We start from the raw sequence: 18,292 nt of genomic DNA, 5'->3' as shown, positions 1-18,292 counted from the left end.
CCTCAGTGACTCTTGAGAATAGGGACAAAATGGGTTTTAATTTTCCCATATTTTTTTTTTTATTATTTCTCAACCTTATGTATGCAAATATGACAATGTTTTGGAAATGTAAAGATGCTAAGGTGCAGGCTCCCAGTTGCAATATAAAAAAATATATAAAATTTTTAATCAACCTGACCTAGAATGTTGTCATCACCAGCTGACAAAAATAACTAAAAAATCATTTTTAATGACCCTATTAGTGATATTTTTACTCATTTTACAGACAAACGCTTCTCAAGAAACAAAATAAATATTATTTAAAACAAAAAAACAACAAAAAGTCCATCTGACGGAGTTGACACAGAGCTGAAGGTGGTGACAAACTAGTGAGTAAAATGAAAAACTTGGTACATGTGAAGTAATGCAATTTATGTAAAATACATTAAAATGAATTAATTGCACATGTAATTGAGATTTGACAACAATTTCACTTAAAGAGTCAGAAAAACTCTGATGGAGTTGACATCTGACGGAGTTGACAAAATGCCAAACTACCTCAATTTATATGATGTTATTCTGAAGGAGGCCATRKTGTAGCTCATCAGGTCCATGAAATCTTTATAATACACCAAAATGAAGCCTTTATTTCACAAAATTTCATCAAAGTTTTGTAAATTGTCAGTTATGGTGTTGACACAATGAGGCAACACCATAACTGACATAAAACAGAAGAAAAAACTAAAGAACATATGCTAACCAGAGCTAACTAGCCCTCTTAGCAAAGAAAGAGAAAGGAAGTGGTAATGTGGTCCTCAGAAGTTCTGGTGCCCCCCAATAATGCCTGATTTTTTTTACATTCTTTTCATGTCTGACGGTGTTGACAAAAACTAGGGACAAATTTCAATGGAGTTGGAAAATATATAAAAATTATTTTTAATTCAATTTATTGATACTTTTATAATTATTTATATAACTACTTATACTCAATTGTCATAATATATCATTTTAGTATTTCTTTAATTATTTTAAACTATTATAATGTATTGAGTTCTGCTCCTGGACAAGGGATTTTACAGGCATCATCCACCGACTACAATCTTTAAAATAAAATAATATTCAGCAAACACCAGGAAAATATACATTGTTGTGCTCACATGACCCAGGTTGGTTTAGTCAGATATTTGAAAAAATTATATTTTGTGTATATTTTATTCAAATTTTGTGCTTTATCCATAGGACCTGTTTTGTCCCTGTTCTCAAGAATCACTGGCCTGGATGTTCACACTGGTTGCATAAGCTGCATTGTGTTTCTTGCTGGTGTAGGAGTCCTGCCGCCTCACCTCTGTCTTCTCTGTACATGTATTGGGTGGAGTTGTCTTATTCACCCCTAGATTCTACCACTGGTATTTATTTACAAACGTATCTTGGGTTTACTCTTCCCCATATCTCCTGTCCCTTATTGTTGGAAAATTTTCAGGCGGTGGTTTTCTGCACTCGGATATCTTCATTTTGTTAACTATCCCTAAAGTTCGCACTGATCATGGCAAGAAATCCTTCCAGTTTGCTGCTCCCTCAGATGGGCATCAACGGCACAGACAAAGTTGAAGGAAATGGTCCCTTTTGATGTATTTAAAGCCACTCTTAATCAGTTTGTAAGTGTTTTTTTAAGTGCTTTGGCTAATATTAAGATGCATTTTAGTCCTATTTTTACTTTAATAGTTGTATTTCCTTTTGTTTTTATTCCTTTATAATCCATACTTACTTTGTAATGGTCCATGTGTTGCTGCCAGTCTTGACCAGGTCTCTCTTGAAAGAGAGATTTTTGAGATATACCTGGTTAAATAAACAGTACATACATTACAAACAAGATGTTATCAAAGCTTCCTTTTTCATTAAAGGTTCTTGTGGTTTTTCTAAAGAAAAACACATAGAGCTTGAGGTCTAATTGTGAGTAATAATAGTAGAACATCAACCAAAAAGGGGAATGTTTGGCAGAGTAAAATACCTGGTAGAAAATGAACCTAAACCAGAGCGTAGAGGAATCTTCACTTGAGTCATGGTTATTTCATGTGGCTAGAAAGAGACATAAAACAATTTAAGAACTATTTTAAAACACATTTTGCATTCAATGCATCACATTGAATCTAATTATTGTGCTCCTGTTTTTTAAGTAGACTGAAAGACATGGTACCTACTGAAAATAGAAAACAAAATCCACTGTCTCACTGGTACTGCTTTAAGTAAAAGTGTCACAGGGCCAAATATAGCTTCCTGTTGGATCACAGGTTTGGGAAGAGAAAATCTGTTTGAAACTGTCTGCCACTTGAATGTTTGTTTTTTAGACTTCTGTAATTGGTCATTTTGGAACTGACACCTGACATTAAGGGCTGCAGGTCGTTTGAATGTTAGGAAGGGAATAAAAGATATTTAAGGACCAACTCGTGGCGTTTTGGTAAGAAGGAAAGTATATGACATACATTGTTCGATAAACTACAGCTAATTGTTTTACAGAAAACAACATAAATGCTATATTATGAAAACAAACAGCCCAACATCAACTTTTACTAACTTTTTAAATTTAGGTTCATAATCTACTGCATAGCTGAGTTCTTCTTTTGAGTGTTTCAACTTTGTTATAAGAGCACTGAGCGCTGATTATGGAGCATATGCTAATGAGGGAATACCTCTGGACTTAGAGCACAGGTGAGAAGGTAACCAGGTGAACTTCAAGTGGATATTGGGACCATTATCCGGGATTGTTTTGTGTTCCAGTCCCTCCCCGGTGCAATAAATGAGCACTACATTATAACGGGATTCATTTATCTGTTGGAAAACAACAAAGTGGGTTTAGTGTTACTTCACAACTAGGTTGGATAGATGGATAGAATCATACGTTTGGCGAAATAGACAAATAAATTGTTTGCATATGGTATAATCCACAAATGTCTGCCTCTTTTGGCCTTTACATTTTCATACAATTAATATGATTTTATTTTATGGTGAAAAGTCTTAGGTAGCACTTTTGTTTTGTTGACTCCTTCGGTATGTCCACGCTGTCTGACAGGCAGATGCAGCAGCGGAAAGGGAGGAGTGTAGAGAGAGAAGAAATGTAGTTAAGATGAGATATAAATCAACTTAGAATGAAGACCTTGCAGCTACCGGCAGCATGGGGACTGGTGAGTTGCTCAAACAAACGGCACAAATACTTTTAAAGCTCATTCTTAATTTACACAGAAACGTTTATGATTGTTTCACGTAAAAACACAGATTATAGATTTTGCAAATTGATTGATATGTTTGTGTTGTAGGAAGTAAATCTCATTTCTAAAGACTGTTCAAAAATAAATAGGTTAATTTTTTGCACACTTATATACCGAGTTCTTCTAAGTAATTTTTCTATTTTAATATAATAGCTTTTTGTTGAGTGAGCTGAAGTTTTTAGGTCAACTCAGCCAAATGTGGCTTTGTACAGTTGGCTTTCATTGTAACGTCACAGATGCAAAAAAGAGATAAATATAAAGGTTTAACCAACCAACAAATTCACTGCTAGCTAAAAATCTAAAATATGATTGAAATTTTACCTGTATGCAGTAAATAACACTTTAATTCTGAGAACTTTGCTGTGGATATGTCTGCTGATTCAACAACTTTTTGCTTTTTGTCTAAGAATGCAGCTGCAATGAGAAACATGATAAGATTTTGTGAATGCACCAATGTGTGTGGGGGAAGGCATTGTTGCACAGCACCTGCAAATGTTCTCTCTGTGCATTCTGCAAACTCTCTAACAAGTGTTTCCATTTCTCTTCATCAGATAACACAACTATAGACGGTTCATCTGGACTGGAATCGGCTCTCAAACACATTCACACATTCTCTCTGGTCATCTATTGTGTGATTATAGTGGTTGGGACAGTGGGTAATGGTCTGGTCATCTACGTGACCGGCTTCAAGATGAAGAAAACAGTCAACTCTGTGTGGTTTCTCAACTTGGCTCTGGCTGACTTCCTCTTCACAGCATTCCTGGTGTTTACAGCAGTGTCTCTCTCTCGGCAGCACCACTGGCCCTTTGGAGAATTTATGTGCAAACTCAACAGCTTTGTGAGCTTGGTCAACATGTTTGCCAGTGTCTTTTTTCTGATGGCCATAAATCTGGATAGATGCCTGTCCACATGGGTGGTGGAATGGGCACAAAACGAGCGCACCGTCCTTAAGGCTCAAATCATCAGTGCTGTAATCTGGTTTGCTGCAGGGATCTGTAGCACACCTTATGCCAGCTTTCGCATTGTGACCAACCAGAAGAATGTCACCCAGTGCAGATACAAAGATAACATCCAACTTAAATGGACTCTGTGCACTTTCCGCTTTGTTGTGGGCTTCCTCATCCCATTCTTGGCAATATTTTTCTCTTACGTGGCAATAGGAATACGTTCCAAGCGTCTGCAAAATGTGAGGAAGCACTTATCTCACGTAATTGTTTTCATCATCGTTGCATTCTTCATCTGCTGGTTGCCATTTCATGTTATGAGTTTTATAGAATTAGCTTCCAACAATAACCTTAAGAAGATTGTTGAGATTGGAGGTCCTTTGACTCTGAGTCTAGCTTTCATGAACAGCTGCCTGAACCCCATCCTCTACGTTTTCATCCGAGATGACTTCCAAAATCAGCTTCATCAGTCTGTGTGCTTTGTTGTAGAAAATGCTCTGGCGGAGGACTTTTTGCCATCTGTATCCTCTCGTTTCTTGTCACCACAGTTGCCACGGGCTGATAGAAAATCACATACCTCTGTTCCTGTCTAAGAGAAATATGTAGAAATTTAACTACATATCTAGAATGTATTGCAATGTATGTATAGAGAAAACATGCATGTGAATTCTTTTTACTTCATTTAGTTTTTTATGTTTTTCCAACTGCAGGTGACTTTATTGTGTGTGATTTCCTTAAACGTTAAGTCTTTAAAAAAATATTAGTAACGTGTCGCGATTTATAGTCTAAGTTGACAATCTGTGCACCACATTAGCTTAGACTATTTTAAAGTAAACAATTGAAGGCTCTCTCCATTGATCTGTATGCTAACCTGCCTAAATTGTTTTATATTTTAGAATGTTACATGGTATAGAGGTAGAGATTGTTCCCTTTATACAGAGAATATCACTATAAACCCAGGCTCAAAAATATTGAGTTCATAACACTTGTATTTGCCTAATTTGTGAGTATGCTAATTTTGGTTAAACTGAGCTCTTTCATTTCCCTTTTGATTTTAAATGTTTTAATGTCCTTTGGAAACGCCTGCCTAGTCTGCAGACTTGCATTCCTAACATAGAGCATCTCTCCCTGGTAGTCATGAAGTGCTTTAAGAAAGTGGTCGAGGCTTTCATTGTGGACTGCATTGATGTCACTGTGGACCCACATCAATATGTGTGCAGGAAGAACCGACCCACAATATTAACACAGCATTCGCCCACTTAGAAAACAAGGACTATTATGCTCGTCTGCTCTTTGTGGATTTCACACCAACATTCAACACACTTTTACATCAGGCTCTGATTCAAAACTTAATACACCTGGACTGAGTTACACCCTTTGCAACTGGATCTTTTAAATATCTCTTCCTGTCCTGTTACTCTCAGCACTGGCTCCCTCTAGGGCAGTGTGCTGAGCCCCTTCTGTTCACCCTGCTCATATATGGGACTGCTCAGCAAACAACTCCGTTGCCTCATTGTGAAGTTTGCAGATGACACATCTGTAGTTAGTCTGACAACTGGCAGGAGGTGGAGCACATGGAGGGTTGATGCAAGGGAAACAACCTCTTCATCAATGTGAAGAAGGTAAAGGAGATGATGCTACACTGTCGGAGGGACAGCAGTGAATGTGGTCTCTAAGCTACAGGTACCTGGGTGTACACATCACTGACGACCTCACCCGGAGCACGAACGTCTCCTGCCTGATTCGAAAAGCACACTAGAGTCTCTACTTCTTTGGGATGCGTCTGACACCGGAGGTCAGTCCTGGCATTATTCTACAGACGTGGAGTTGAGAGTGTCCTCTGTCTCTGCATCACCATGTGGCACCCCAGCTGTTCTGTAGCAGAGGAGGCACAGAACAGCAATGCAGAAGGCAGTGAAAGCTGCACAGAGGATGGTGGATTGCAGCCTCTTCACCATCATGGACATCAAGATCTCCAAATATAAGAAACGGGCCTCCTGCATCACCAAAGACTCAACTCCCCCTGTGCCTTCCAATGTTTTTCCTCTTCCCTTCATGCAGAAGGTTGCAGAGCAAATAGCAGGACTGCAAGACAGGACTGGTGAACTATATGGTCCCCTGTAGCTCCTCCTGCCTTCCTCTGCCACCACAACATATCATATCTTTGGTATTTTTGCAAAATTTGCAGTGTTTTGCACAACTCTGGAAATTGCACGGCACTGGTTTTATTTACCTCTACAGGACTGCATACTGTTGTCATTTTATGCAGAAAACTGTTATACTTTCACCACCTGCAGGAAAGTTGGATGAAGTGACTTGACCAAGGACACAACGATTGAGACAGAGACTGGGGGTTTAAGCCAGCAACCCACTGGATACGGGACAAACTTCTACCACCACAGTTGTGTGTACTTCACACATGTAAATCTTGTTCTGAATGAACATAAGCAAGAAGTTCTGGGAATTGTTTTTTCAGGTCATGCCTGTTAAAATGCTTCATCTCCATTTTGATAAAGTCTCTGACAGGTGAGCATCAGGACCTTTAATGGTTGTATTAACACCCTAGCACATAATTTCTTAGTTTCTAGTAGTTTCTAGTATACGGGGCCTTGGAGCATTAGGCTCTTTGTTGTTGTACACGGCATTGATGCCATACTGTTTGGAGGAAACAAGGCAAAAAAAAAAAAAGCCTTGCTACTTGCAAAAGTATTCATCATCCATAAAGCTTTTTTCATATCTTTTCATATTACAATCAAAGTTCAACATATTTCATTGGGATTTTTTTGGATGAATCAAAGCCCAGTAGTGCATATTTTTGCAACTACTGGGTTATTTTTTACAAATAAAAATCCTACTCATGTATGTCAATACTTAGTAGAGGCAGATTTTGTTCCAGTTACAGTTGACTTACACTTACAAAGTCTGCACTTTTGGTAAAATGTGATTTTCCATCATGTTTCCATGCCCCAAAGGCTTGGCGCAGACTACAATAAAGATTTCTTCTGACATTTTAACAAGGGCTAGATTTGAGGTGTTGCTCAATCTCATAAAATACAAAAGTTAAAAGATCCAAATAGTGAGGTGCCAAAGTCCTGTGCCAGAAAAACAAACCCAAATCATCAAACCTCCTCCACCATGTTTGATAATTGGTATTAAGCGTTTGTGCTAATCTGCTGTTTTTAGTCTCTGTCAATAAATAGCATTGTGCTTTAAAGCTTAAAACGTAACATAGAAGAAACAAAGGTACTGCCCCTGTCTCGGGGTAGTTGGAATTCGAGAGATGGTTGTCAGGCACATTTTTTACTTTGTCATTTAAAGAAGGTTTTGCACGGCAAAACTGAAACCACAAAGTTCTCTTAACACCCTCAGCCCCACACAAAGCTACCATCAAATTTTTTTATATTTTTTTGAGTGTGTAATTACATCAACAACTGGGGTGTGAAATCCCTGCACAACACTCTCCAAGCATTCAACAATACATTTTTAAAATTGTCACCAATACTCCATGTAACCTTGCATAAAAACTAATCTTGTAATCAATATGTTATATTAATGCCAAAAAAATGCCAATAAGATTCCAATTTACTGTTTTATATTCACATTTAACATGAACATTAGCGATTCAAACTGTTGTCACTAGTTGATAAGCAGATAAGCAAAGTGACACTCACTGGTGAATGTTTTGCAGTCATGCTTCGTTCCTGTAAAAGCACCACACAAATTTGATTGTTATCTTTTTCCTGCACATAAACTAGCTTCACTCACAGGCTAATGGGGCTTATTTACAGAATACCATATTTATTTGTCTATATGCGAGGTTTGAAGCAAAACTACAAACTATTAATTTGATACATAGACATATATTGTGGCATGTAAAATACTTTCAGGTGTTGCTGTGAAATGTTTCCTGATTCATGTTTTTGATTATTTTTTCAAGTTAGAACAGTGGAACGTAATGTGGTGAGGGCATGTGAATGATAGCACAGAAAACTCAAGAGTAGATGTGTGAATTGTGCAATTGTAGGGCACAAATCACGATCAAATTTGTGTTACGTTGTTCCTCAAGAGATAGGGTGCTTTTGTGGCTTTTTGCACGGCAGCTCTACTCTATCATAAGTATTTGTAGGCAAACAATACGATGTGGGGGAAAATGTGGCTTCAACACTTATTGTTTTACAATCTGCATCTCAAAAGGAGTGTAGGCACTGACGTAGGGAAGACAGTGGAGTGTTCTTTAAATTTGAAATATACAACAGAGAGAGAGAAAGAGAAAAGGAAAGAAAGAAAGGAAAAAGAAAGAAAGAATGAAGAGTATTGGACTAGTCATAATATTAGAGTTATGAAAAAAATTGATTGTTCAGCGGTCAGTATAAGGGAACTGATTCTGGAGAGCTAAAGTATGAGCTCAGACTGTACATTTAAGCTAAATCATTTTAATTTCTTAAAAACTTAATAATACAAAAGAAACTTCACTGAAGAGATCTGACAACTTTATGGCATCTGAATTACAAAAACATCAGGTTTTTGAGAGCAAGCAGAACATTAGATGATAAGGTTTTAAGTATTTTACATGATGTACAAAACTCTGAAAAAAATATTTGCATAGTCAAATAATCCTTTTCATTAAAACCTCTCACAGCTGTCATTTGCATTCTATTTTGATTTCCACCTATGTAAAGAAGTCTAGCTGTACTTATTTGACAGTATGGTTGAAGGGAGCTGCGAAGGGTAGGGCAAAATGTAATATATCAATTGTGAGTTGCTTCAGATGACAGTTTGCCACCTCTGCCACCTGATATGCAGGACAGACAATTTAGAAATAGTCAAAAACGTACTGTATATATAAATAAGTTTCCACAGTTTATATTTTCATCTCATTTCCATTGCTGATTACCTGGTGCCGACACACTGCACATACAGAATGAAAAACATCTGTATGTGCAGCAGCACTTATGACTGCTGTGATGCAGTCATAAGTGCTGCATCACAGCAAATGTTATAGTTGCAAGAATGCCAACTTGCAGTCTTGCTCCCGATCGGCCATTTAGAGAACTAAAAAGTTTACGTAAAAAAGAAAATGGCTACAAATACAAATCATATAGGTGAATCAATATTTATTTAAGTTTTAACTTGGATTTATGTTTTTTTTTTTCCACACTGTTGTCTGCCCAGGATCTAGAAATAATGCACAGGTTAGAATGGACAGGGCCTAAAATAACTCCTTGGCTCATTCATTAGCTTTGTTAGGTAACGACTTATCATTACTATTAAAAACCCTATCAGGAACAAGTTTACTTTAAGAGTGATTTCTTAGATACCATTTTAAAAGCCAACAGTTATTATGGACAATATGAAATCTCTCCTCCAGCTTTGAAAGTAAATGCCTGTTTTTCTTATTTCTTATCTAATTAATCATCAGATAACTTATCTAAAGAATCCTGATGTATGTTTGTTGAGTTGTTATGTCTAAATGTAAGAATCAAAACAAGTGGGTGTGACTATGTGTTTATCTGTAATTTTTTATTGTTAAGACTACCAACACCTTTTTTTCCTGATAAAAAGTGAAGTCTCTGTGTGGTGTGCATTTGTATTAATCCCAACTTTGTAAATATTGTAGAGCCGTGTTTTGCTACCATTACAGTTATAAGTCTAGCTCTAGCAGATCACAGGTCTACCAGATTTGGACATCTTGGTGTTCTTATTGGTTGAGATTCGAAAGCCCCTCTTATTATTGTCCAATCACATTAAGCTGTTGTCTTGGGTAATTTCTGGTGATGTTGATTACAATGGCTTTAGTCATCTAATTTCCAATTTAGTCACGATATATCAACACAAGAAAATGGAGTAGTTTTGTTATGGTTGATAACTAAGTAAATTGTACTTTATTCAATCATGTAAATAAAAAGAAGCATGAATCTCTTACGGAGGATTAACTCATTTTATTTTTGGGTCTTTTATCACCTGTTGCAAATCCGATCTTAAAATTAAATCCCAGTTTTTTTTCACTCCAGTGATTTTGTTCACTAATAAAATCCCCACATAACATATTATTTGTGTTTCTATATAAACTCTTCCAGTGAGTGTCTTTTGAACCCTGAATCACAGCGCGAGTGTACTGAGCACAAGCAAAACATTAAACACCATATGAGATTGCGAAACATTCATACATAAATATTAAATTGCTATCTACAGACACTGATAAGTGTATAATTTGTAATGCTTTGTTTTCTGAGTCTCCACCACGTTTGGAAATCTTTAATTTTGGTCCATTCTTCTCTACAAAACTAGATTTTGCTTTGATCAGATCAACTCAATTTTATTAGTTTAGTGCATGAAACAACTCAAACATAAAACCTTACAGTAGAGTAGCAAAATAAAGATAACTATATTCATCAAAGGTAAAAAAAACTCTGCCCAGTCTCAAGTCCTTTGGACCTACTAGCAGGTTTATAGAACTCCCCTGCATTCAGCTTCATCCAGCAACACTGCTTAAGATAAGTTCTGCACAAAGTTACTTTTGACTATTGCACTTTCCTCCCTCCATGTCTTTGCTTGTGGCAAAAGTGGTACTTCTTAATGTGCTGTTTAATTCTCCCATCTGAGCTGTCGATATCTGCAGCTAAATGTTGCTTTGCACCCGAAAGTGCAACTGTGAGTTTATCCACTCCCATTGGCATGTTTATGAGGTGAGAAGGAGGAGTAATCACATAGAGAACAAATATAGGTAAGGCTAGATAGAGATAGTCAAAGTGAGCGGAGACTCTTACAGCTAAAAGCAAAATGGCAAATGGTGAGTTGCTTTGAACATGCAACATTTATCATTTTAATTGATATTAGAATCATATACTGTACTTCATGTGAGATCTGCATAAAAGATATGCATCTGGCAATTTTGGCAACTGTAAGATTCTTATAAAACTGAAGATGCAAGTCTATTTATCTTAAAACATTTTTCAGTGAATGTTTATGACAATATTTATATTTTTATTTGTTAGGTAATGGAAATTTGTCTGCAAGTAATTCAACTGGATTGGAAATGGCAGTGAAGCAAATACAGACATTCTCACTGGTCGTCTACTGCCTTATTATAGTGGTGGGGACGGTTGGTAATGGTCTGGTCATCTATGTGACCGGATTCAAGATGAAGAAAACAGTCAACACTGTGTGGTTTCTCAACTTGGCTCTGGCTGACTTCCTCTTTACAGCGTTCCTGGTGTTTACAGCAGTGTCTCTCTCTCAGCAGCACCACTGGCCTTTTGGACAGTTCATGTGCAAACTCAACAACTTTGTGAGTTTGGTCAACATGTTTGCCAGCGTCTTTTTTCTGACAGCCATCAGTCTGGATCGTTGCGTGTCCATCTGGGTGGTGGTGTGGGCACAAAACAAGCGCACCGTCCGCAAAGCTCAAGTCATAAGTGCTGCAATCTGGTTGGCTGCAGCCATCTGTAGCACACCTTATGCATACTTTCGTACTGTGRAAGTYGRCAAGAATCAGACATACTGCWRGTACCCTTCAACTATGACARAAAACMAACAMYGSACAYTGTRTATATTCCGCTTTGTTATGGGTTTTCTCATCCCGATCCTGGCTATATTTTTCTCATATGTAGCCATATGGATTCGTGCCAGGCGTATGCAGAGAATGAGGAAACGAAGATGTCACCGGATCATTTTCTCCATCATTTTTGCATTCTTTATCTGCTGGTTGCCTTTTCATGTTTTGRGTTTYATWSAATTAAAAWTMMMYKMYTWCYCAGATKTACWKARCWTTGTTCGTGTTGCAGGTCCTCTAACTGTAAGTCTTGCCTTCATGAACAGCTGCTTGAACCCCATCCTCTATGTTTTCATGTGTGACGAGTTCCAGAAGAAGCTCAAGCAGTCAATTTGGTTGGTTCTAGAAAATGCCCTGGCAGAGGACCACTTATCATTTGTTACGTCGTCTCGTTCATTGTCAAGGACTCCCAGAAAGTCTGATTCTACCGCCCCTGCTGAGGGGAAAGAAATTGAGACATCAATGATCTTAACAAAATCAAAAAAAGAGATCTGTACAGAGAAGTTCACAAAGATGGAGGAAAACAGCCACAAACTGATTGAAATGGTGGACTTTAATAAAGCGCACTGAAGTGATCTGAGCAAAGCTTTTATTTGTACAGTAACGTGAACACGTGCAAAAAAATTCAAAGAGTATTTTTGACGTCTGCTTGTTTTCCCATCATTTGTTCACCATTAACAGGTGTTTTCGTATGTGGTTATCGAGACACCCTGAGATACAAACCAGAGTCTGATAAAATCTCACAGAACACCCTGCCTTCCACATTCAATCAGCAAATGTAACTGAAACGCTGTGTAGGCGTCCTGCAGTAATATATTGTACATGTCAAGCTTTTAATGAAATGATTGTAAATACTGTAAAAATAGTATAAAATTACTCGTTTATTTTAGAACAGTTTGAATTTTGTTTTAACTCGCCTCTTTTCATGAACCTGTATGTTTAGCAATGCTCACATTTGTATGACTGTCTACTTCATCAATGACACTGTCAAAAGAGACAAAAATATTCATGGATTTTTCAGCAATTATTAAAAATATGATGACAAAACAATCCTGTCACACGTTCAGTCCTGATTTCTTATCTTACAGGATATAACAAGAGCCTGAGACAGAGTGTTTTGGTTTGAAACGAACAAAGCAACTGGAATAACGGAAACCTCTAGACACTTCTGAGTGGTTTTTCGCTCATACACCTTATCTGAATCGCAGCACTCGTACTGCAGATGTTCCTTGCAGCCATTAGATTCTATTGTGGTAAAAAAAAAAAAAAAAAAAGCAGTAGCTCAACGTTTTTAGAAACTAAAGATTGCTTTCTTTACAAAGTTCATACTTCTTACTACAAGCACAGCTCATACATACAGGCTAGTCAAGAGGAAATTAAAATAATTTTCACATACCACATTGTGTGGTATGTGAAAATGCCTAGTTTCATATTCTAGAATACAGTAGAAGTAGTATCAGTATAAAAATGCAAATAGTGCATTGATTTTCTCAACCAGTGGTTCGCAAACCTGGTCCTTGGGTGTCCCTGCTCTGCATGTTTTAGATACATTACTGTCCCAGCACACCTGATTCAAAGAATTGCACGACGTCTTCTGCAGCCACCAAATCATCCATTCATTTAAGTCAGGTGTTTGGAAGCAAGGAGGACAGGGGAACTTGAGGACCAGGTTTGGAAACCACTGTTCTAAACCGTATTTAAATAAACGAGTGAAATTAATTCTGGCAATTGTGCTGAAAGTCTATGTGATATCATTTCTGTACTGGAAAGGCAAATATATAATCTAAAAATAAACTGGGGCAAAATAAGATTTGTTCAAACTATAAAACTGCATATTGGAAAACTGCAATTCATCCTATTTCTGTCAGGTTGTAGCATGAATTTAAACAAATATGTTCGCATCATAATAGCTTAACTTCATATTGTTGCACGATGGTACAGAAAAGGTAGATCAAAACTATACTTGCTCATTGCAAAAAATTGAATTCAGCTGCTTTACATCAAAAAGTTAATAAATTAGTTAATTTATTCCGGATCCTCTTTGAAATTATCGCATACAGCAAATTAAAACTCAAAATGTGGTTTCTCAGACATAAAATATTACCTGAAGCCAACAAATAGAAAAGGATTTGTAGTAAAAACATGCCATGTTAGGGCTAGTGCTGATGTAACATGTATTACTGGATATGGATATGAAAGTGACTAATTATGAGTAAGTTAATAATGAAAACAGATCAGAAAAATTTGACTGCTAGAGAGAGTGCTAATTTGTTAAAACACAGACAACCACATAGTGCAAAATTTGTGAAATTATATTTACAATATATACAGACACGTTCTTCAAATAGTTCATGAAACATGAAATGTTTTTTTTCCCCTTTATCCAAATCAACATTTAATAGTTCAGCTCCTTGATGGAAGTGAGAGTGATCCAATTCAGTCTACCCTGGTGAAAAATACATGTGCTAAGTATGTTCAATTTTAGTATACTTGAGTATACTTTAAGTTCACTTAGGATTAGTTAACTTTGTGCTATTTTAGAACAACTAATTTTATGCTTAGTGTATTTTAATAGTATTTAAATAGTATAAAAGCAGAATTAAAAGTGTACTAAGTATACTTTCACGTATTTTTTGGAACAACTAAAATTATACTTAGTATTCTTTAAGTATCTTTCTTTTTATTTAATATAAACGTGCTTGATTAGTATATTTTGAGCGTACTATTTTTGTGATTGAATTGCATTTAAAATATATTTAGAATTATTTTAAGTATATTGGCATTACATTTTATATATTAGTAGTGTTATATGCTACAATTACACCTTTGGTTTATTAGAATTGCTAATGACGTATATGTACTGCACTGTTTATAATTAAACATAGATAATTATCATTTTGAAGCAAACTTACCACCAGCTAGCAACACATTACCAGCCTTTGTCCGTTTGGGCTCATTTTGTGACCCACATTTCATTTCCATCCGGTTCTTGTCCTGTTGTGTTGTCGTCTGACTCGGACTAAGACGTCAACAGCTTGAATTTACCAAAACTATTAACTATTATCAAGGTTCTCTTTATTTTTAAGGCAATATTATGCGAGGAAAAATGGCGAATTTCAACAGCATCTCTTATCTTCTCCAGCTTTATGGCTTCTTCTTCTTTTATGGCGCTTTAAAAAAAAAAAAAAAAAAAACCTGAAAGTGTGCAATACCGCCACCATCTGGTCTGGAGTGTGAACTGGAGCTAATGACGTTCACTAATAGATTTTACACCATACATCTAAAAATGGATTGAGTAAAGACATCTTATGTGCTTTAGTTGAAAAATTGAAAACAACATATCATATTCAGAGCGATGTAAAACTGAAGATACCTGCTACATTTAGTGTTAAGGACCAGTATTGTTTTGTTTCAAGGATAAATGATTTTCAGATGACATAGCAGTCTCCAGATCTGTGCTCTGTAAAGGATAATCACGAGCTTCCGCATCACTCTGAGCCAAAGGTGAAGTAGGCTGCAAAGTAATAAAGGTGATGACTTGGATTGACTCACTTTATTAACACTGAATCTGATTGGAAGAGGGAAGGGGATCTCTGGCATAGATGGCTCAACATTCTCTCCCTCCTCAATATCAGGAACCTCTAAATAACAACCATCCTGGCTGCAAGTCTTTCGCTGTAAGGCAGGTGTAGAAATGGAGGGTTTTTCTGCAGAGCAAACTGGCAGGAATCCACAAGGGAGCGGTCTCGATGTGAAGTACGAGTGGGCCCCTCTTTGCTTTCAGGTTGTACAGTGTAAACTGGTACATTTCCAGCCTGGTCAACAACTTTGTACACACCTTGTTTCCATTTATCTGCCAGCTTATGCTTACCCCTCAGACGGATGTTGCAAACCAGCACTCGTCGCTTATTACACCTTCCAAACTGCAAGGTGTGATTTTCTGGTCAAAACGGGTTTTGTTCTTTGCAGCTGCTTTGAGAGCATTCTCAGAAGCAAGTTTGTAGCTTTCTTGCAGGTCTGACCGCAGATTCTTGACATATTCTGAATGAGAGATGGATAGTCGTTCTCTGACAGGTAAACCCAAAGCCAAATCAACAGGAAGACATGGACAGACATGAGTTCATAGGGTGTGAACTCTGTCACCTCATTTCTTGTACAGTTGTATGCATGCACTAAAGGCTTGACATACTCCCGCCATTTTGACTTTTGTTTACCCTCCAGGGTCCCAAGGATACTGAGCAGAGTGCGGTTGAAGCGCTCGACTGGATTTCCTCGTGGGTGGTACGGGGTAGTTTGACTCTTCTTTATGCTAACAACGTCACAGAGCTCTTTAATAACCTTGGACTCAAAATCTGTACCCTGGTCTGAGTGTATGTGCTCTGGAATCCCATAATAAACCATGAATTCATTCCAGAGGCACTTTGGTACAGTCTTTGCTTTCTGGTTGGGGGTAGGAATGGCAATTGCAAATTTGGTAAAGTGATGAGTAAGAATAAGAATGTCCTTAGTGTTACTACTATCATGTTCAATGGTTAAGAAGTCCATAGATAACAGTTCAAGTGGCCAGTTTATTTGAATATTTATCAATGGAGCTGCTTTTTCCATTTGAGCTTTGCGCCTTACACAACGACCACAGGTTTTAATAAAGGTTTCCACTTCAGGTGTCGTTTTACGCCAAAAGAAGCGTTGACAAACCAGATCAATTGTCCTTTCAATGCCCAAATGCCCCATATCACTGTCCAAGCCCTTTAAGCACTCGACTGGAGGTGTCGTAAATTGGGCTGTAGGACTAACTGAGTCTATCTCCATCTTGTCTTCTCTGGTACAAGATTCCATCCACCAACTCTGATCTGTTCCACTCTCTCAGAAGCAAGGAGAGGTCAGACAGGTCATCATGAACTGATGGAGGGATCTTCTTGCCAGTCTCTAGCTGATGAATGTCCTCATGAATGGCAGGGTCAGCTTGTTGCTCCTCTTGGAGATCAGTCTGAGATAGAGAGGGAATCAGAGGCAAGCCATGAGATTCTTCTTTGATGAAACTGTCAAGGATGGAGTTAACAGAGACAGATAAAGACTCAACCACTAATTTAGTTTGGTGCTGTGTCCTGAGTAAGCAGCTCTGACAGATGGCATCCACAATTTCAGGGGAAATGTCATTTAATAGTTCAGCTTCTTGATGGAAGTGAGAGTGATCCAATTCAGTCCAATTCAGTCCAGAGGTATTCAAGCAGTGGGCTTGAATACTGGACTGGAAGGAATTAACAGGATGTGACGTTTCTCTTGAGTCGATGGTTTAACTCGCCAGTTCGCAACAGACAGAATCAGAATCCAGGATCTGGATCTGAAAGAGGATCTGGAACTGGATCTGGGGACTGATCACATGGTTTGACAAGTGGGAACTGGCTAGTTCCCACTTGTCAAACCATGTGATCAGTCGAAGGTTTTGATCTATAATCACACATCTGTGGCAGCGACGGACAGCATCTCCCACCTAGCCCGGTGAGCAGCCACCATAAAAGCAGCAGCTGGGGGTGCTGTGGTAGTGCAGGGGCAAAGCACAACCCATGTATTGAGGCCTTAGTCCTCATGCCRGTGGTCRCAGGTTCGATTCCYGGCCTGGTGACATTTGCCGCATGTCTTCCCCCTCTCTCATAACCCTCTTTCCTGTCAAACTACTTTCAAATAAAGGCCTCTAGAGCCAACAAAACCCTTAAAAATAAATAAAAGCAGCAGTTGTCTATTAAGACACTGATGTACAGCAGGCCATGTGACACAAAAACCACACAAGAACAGACACACTTAATGGTGTGTTTGTTCTTGTTTGGTTTATTTTTGTGCTTAAAAGAAATCAAGAAAAGGAGGATTTTTCTTAAAATAAATCTTTAAATGAATAAAATAAATAAAAGTGAATCTAACAGAAAGGGGGAAAAATATCCTGGTTACACTGACTTGACGGGTTTCCAGAAGTCGTTTACACCTTTTGCAAGGCAGGTAACTCACAATCTGTCATTTTTAACAGAAGCTGGCTGCTCACATCATTTTATGCCATATCCCAGCATATTAAAGAGTAGTTGACTTGAAGGAAAAGGATGTGTAGGGGAAAAAAGGTGCAAAAAATGTTATTATTTTGTTGTTGTTTTATAGCTTCTCGGTCACGTAAGATTTGCGGAAAGTCTGTATATTTTTGGCTTCTCAGAAGTTGTCCATACCATGCTGGAGTCCAGCTTAAATAGAGACGTTTTAAAAAAGCCATCTTACTAGCTCCTCACCGGGGTTTTTCTTTCACTCTGCCTGTTTTTCTCTTTTTCGGTATCAACTGTTGGCTTTTTACTTTTCTCCGTCTCTCCCGGTTGTATCTCCTGCAATGAATGACTATGTTTCTTTTTATTCTTGCTTTGTCTGAGTAACCAGGGCCGTGCAGAGACCACTAAAGGGGCAGGTGCTCAAAAAAAAAAAAAAAGGGCACATCCAACCATATTTTAGGACGGAATATTAACAAAGCCTCTCAGCTTTCAAAGTTTAATAAACAATGATAAATTACAAAATTGTGAGAT

At 37.7% G+C, this 18,292-nt stretch overlaps 2 protein-coding genes across 2 annotated transcripts; both read left to right on the top strand.

The window, feature by feature from the left end:
* Positions 1-3,136: 3,136 nt before the first annotated feature.
* LOC103478511 (C3a anaphylatoxin chemotactic receptor-like) lies at positions 3,137-5,052 on the top strand. Its single transcript, XM_008432400.2, has 2 exons — positions 3,137-3,158; positions 3,794-5,052. Exons 1-2 carry the CDS (start codon positions 3,149-3,151, stop codon positions 4,777-4,779), a joined length of 996 nt encoding a protein of 331 aa, XP_008430622.1. The 5' UTR covers positions 3,137-3,148; the 3' UTR covers positions 4,780-5,052.
* Positions 5,053-10,946: 5,894 nt separating this feature from the next.
* LOC103478512 (chemokine-like receptor 1) lies at positions 10,947-12,758 on the top strand. Its single transcript, XM_008432401.2, has 2 exons — positions 10,947-10,976; positions 11,182-12,758. The coding sequence occupies exons 1-2, from the start codon at positions 10,967-10,969 to the stop codon at positions 12,306-12,308; spliced, it is 1,137 nt and encodes a 378-aa protein (XP_008430623.1). The 5' UTR covers positions 10,947-10,966; the 3' UTR covers positions 12,309-12,758.
* The last annotated feature ends 5,534 nt before the right edge of the window (positions 12,759-18,292 follow it).

Source organism: Poecilia reticulata, linkage group LG16 (genome assembly GCF_000633615.1).
Source record: "Poecilia reticulata strain Guanapo linkage group LG16, Guppy_female_1.0+MT, whole genome shotgun sequence".
NCBI classification, from domain to species: Eukaryota; Metazoa; Chordata; class Actinopteri; order Cyprinodontiformes; family Poeciliidae; genus Poecilia; species Poecilia reticulata.
The sequence above is the reverse complement of the archived record's forward strand: the minus strand, read 5'-3'. Positions and strand labels throughout refer to the sequence as shown.